Source organism: Cryptomeria japonica, chromosome 7 (genome assembly GCF_030272615.1).
Source record: "Cryptomeria japonica chromosome 7, Sugi_1.0, whole genome shotgun sequence".
Lineage (NCBI taxonomy): Eukaryota > Viridiplantae > Streptophyta > Pinopsida > Cupressales > Cupressaceae > Cryptomeria > Cryptomeria japonica.
This window is the reverse complement of record NC_081411.1, coordinates 13,469,046-13,470,813: the sequence shown is the minus strand read 5'-3', so window position 1 is coordinate 13,470,813 and position 1,768 is coordinate 13,469,046. Positions and strand designations below refer to the sequence as shown.

Sequence of the window (1,768 nt, the reverse complement as noted above, 5' to 3'; positions counted from 1 at the left end):
AGCAAGAAAATACCAATACCAAGTCCAATAGAACATGAAAATACCAATACCAAATAAAACCCAACATTCTTAAATTAAAGAATAACAATCATTATGTGTGAATATATGTCTATACCATTATTAAAAACTAAAAGAAATTAATCAATTAAAACATAAACACATTAACTAAATTAATATCAAAAATATTAATCAATAATGTTTTTTGATAGAAAATATCAGAACAATTGATATTTAATAATTTCAAATTATATAAAAAAAAAAAGAAAGAAATGACAAGTAGCATTTCAGGTTTATCTGCTCAAAACAATCCAAACCCTAATCAGCTTATCGCCTAAAGCAGGTTAAGTCCAGTATCAAATAAAACCCATAACTTCTTGAAGCACAGAAACTCATTATAAAGTTACTTGACAACAAAGCGTAAGTACTTTTCAACCTTCACGCCTGACTTCTTCCTGAATTTCAGGCCAGCCTTCTTCCTCAAACGCCCATTGATTTTCATGCCTGATTTCTTCCTCCTCTTCAGGAGTCAAGTCATTTTGTATGTTAAATATCTCTCTGACCTCTTCTGCGCTTTTATCCTTAATCCTGTCTGCTACAGTTTGGCATATTAAATCTTGAAGATTGTGTATAACCAGGTACTGGGTGGCCATGATGAGATTAAAAAGGGTTGCTTGATCAAGGTCCTTCACGAACTCCTGATCCCATATCTTCACATCCTTCTCCGAGATGGTGTTGGCGGCATTTACATGATATGCGCAGTACTCGGCCACCTTCGCCATTATTTCACTGGAAATGTTGTGCAAAGACACGGTGCCGTCCGTGCCGGTGTCACTCAGAGCGTTCTTTAACATCTGCGACTGCATGGCTACGGCATACTCTACCTCAAAAATAGTGTCATCCGAACTCTTCAATCTCACCTTACATTCCTTCGCCATGGCTGCAGTGGGATCCTCCGCCATGCCTGTGTCGAAGGGAATGTTAAAGAAGCGATTGATTTGGTATAGATAGGGGATATTTTTGTTTATGCTGTTGGGAAAACTCGCTATGTAATTTGGTATATATAGGGTATTTTTTGTTTATGCTGTTTAGGGATTAGTTTTTTCATTTGGGAGGTGGTTGTTAAGTTTTAGGTTTTAATTTTTATTATTTGATATAGGTCAAGTTTAGAGGTGTAATTATTGATAATAAGAGGTGAGGTGTAATAGTGTGGTTTATCTTGTCTTGCGAGGTGGTCTATAAAAGCCTGGATATTAGTTAGAGGTGAGGTGTAATAGCGTGATTTATGTTTTATGTTGTCTTGGGAGGTAGTTAAGTTTTAAGGTTTTTTTACGTTGTCCACTTATCCTTTCATTACAGATAGTAAGAGGTGAGGTGTAGGTGATTACATTTTAGGGTTTTTGTCATGTTGACCATAGTGTAATAGTTGTCTTGGAAGGTGGTTAAGTTTTAGGATTTTTTTCATGTTGACCACTTATCCTTTCATTATGGATAGTAAGAGGTGAGGTGTAGGTGATTAAGTTTTAGGGTTTTTTTCATGTTGACCACTTATGCTTTCATTACGCATAGAATGAGGTGAGGTGTAATAGCCTAATTTATTCTGTCATGGGAAGTGGTTAAGTTTTATGGGTTTTTTCATGTTGACCACTTATGCCTTCATTATGGATAGTAAGAGGTGAGGTGTAATAAAATGATTTATGTTGTTTTGGGAGGTGGTTATGTTTAAGCGTTTTTTTCATGTTGACCCGTTATGCCTTCATTATGGATAGTA

The 1,768-nt window shown here is 35.7% G+C and overlaps 1 protein-coding gene across 1 annotated transcript; it reads right to left on the bottom strand.

Moving 5' to 3' along the window:
* Nucleotides 1–428: 428 nt before the first annotated feature.
* On the bottom strand, nucleotides 429–959 carry LOC131039932 (SKP1-like protein 1A). The gene has a single exon (XM_057972774.1). The coding sequence runs from the start codon at nucleotides 957–959 to the stop codon at nucleotides 429–431; it is 531 nt and encodes a 176-aa protein (XP_057828757.1).
* Between the last annotated feature and the right edge of the window lie 809 nt (nucleotides 960–1,768).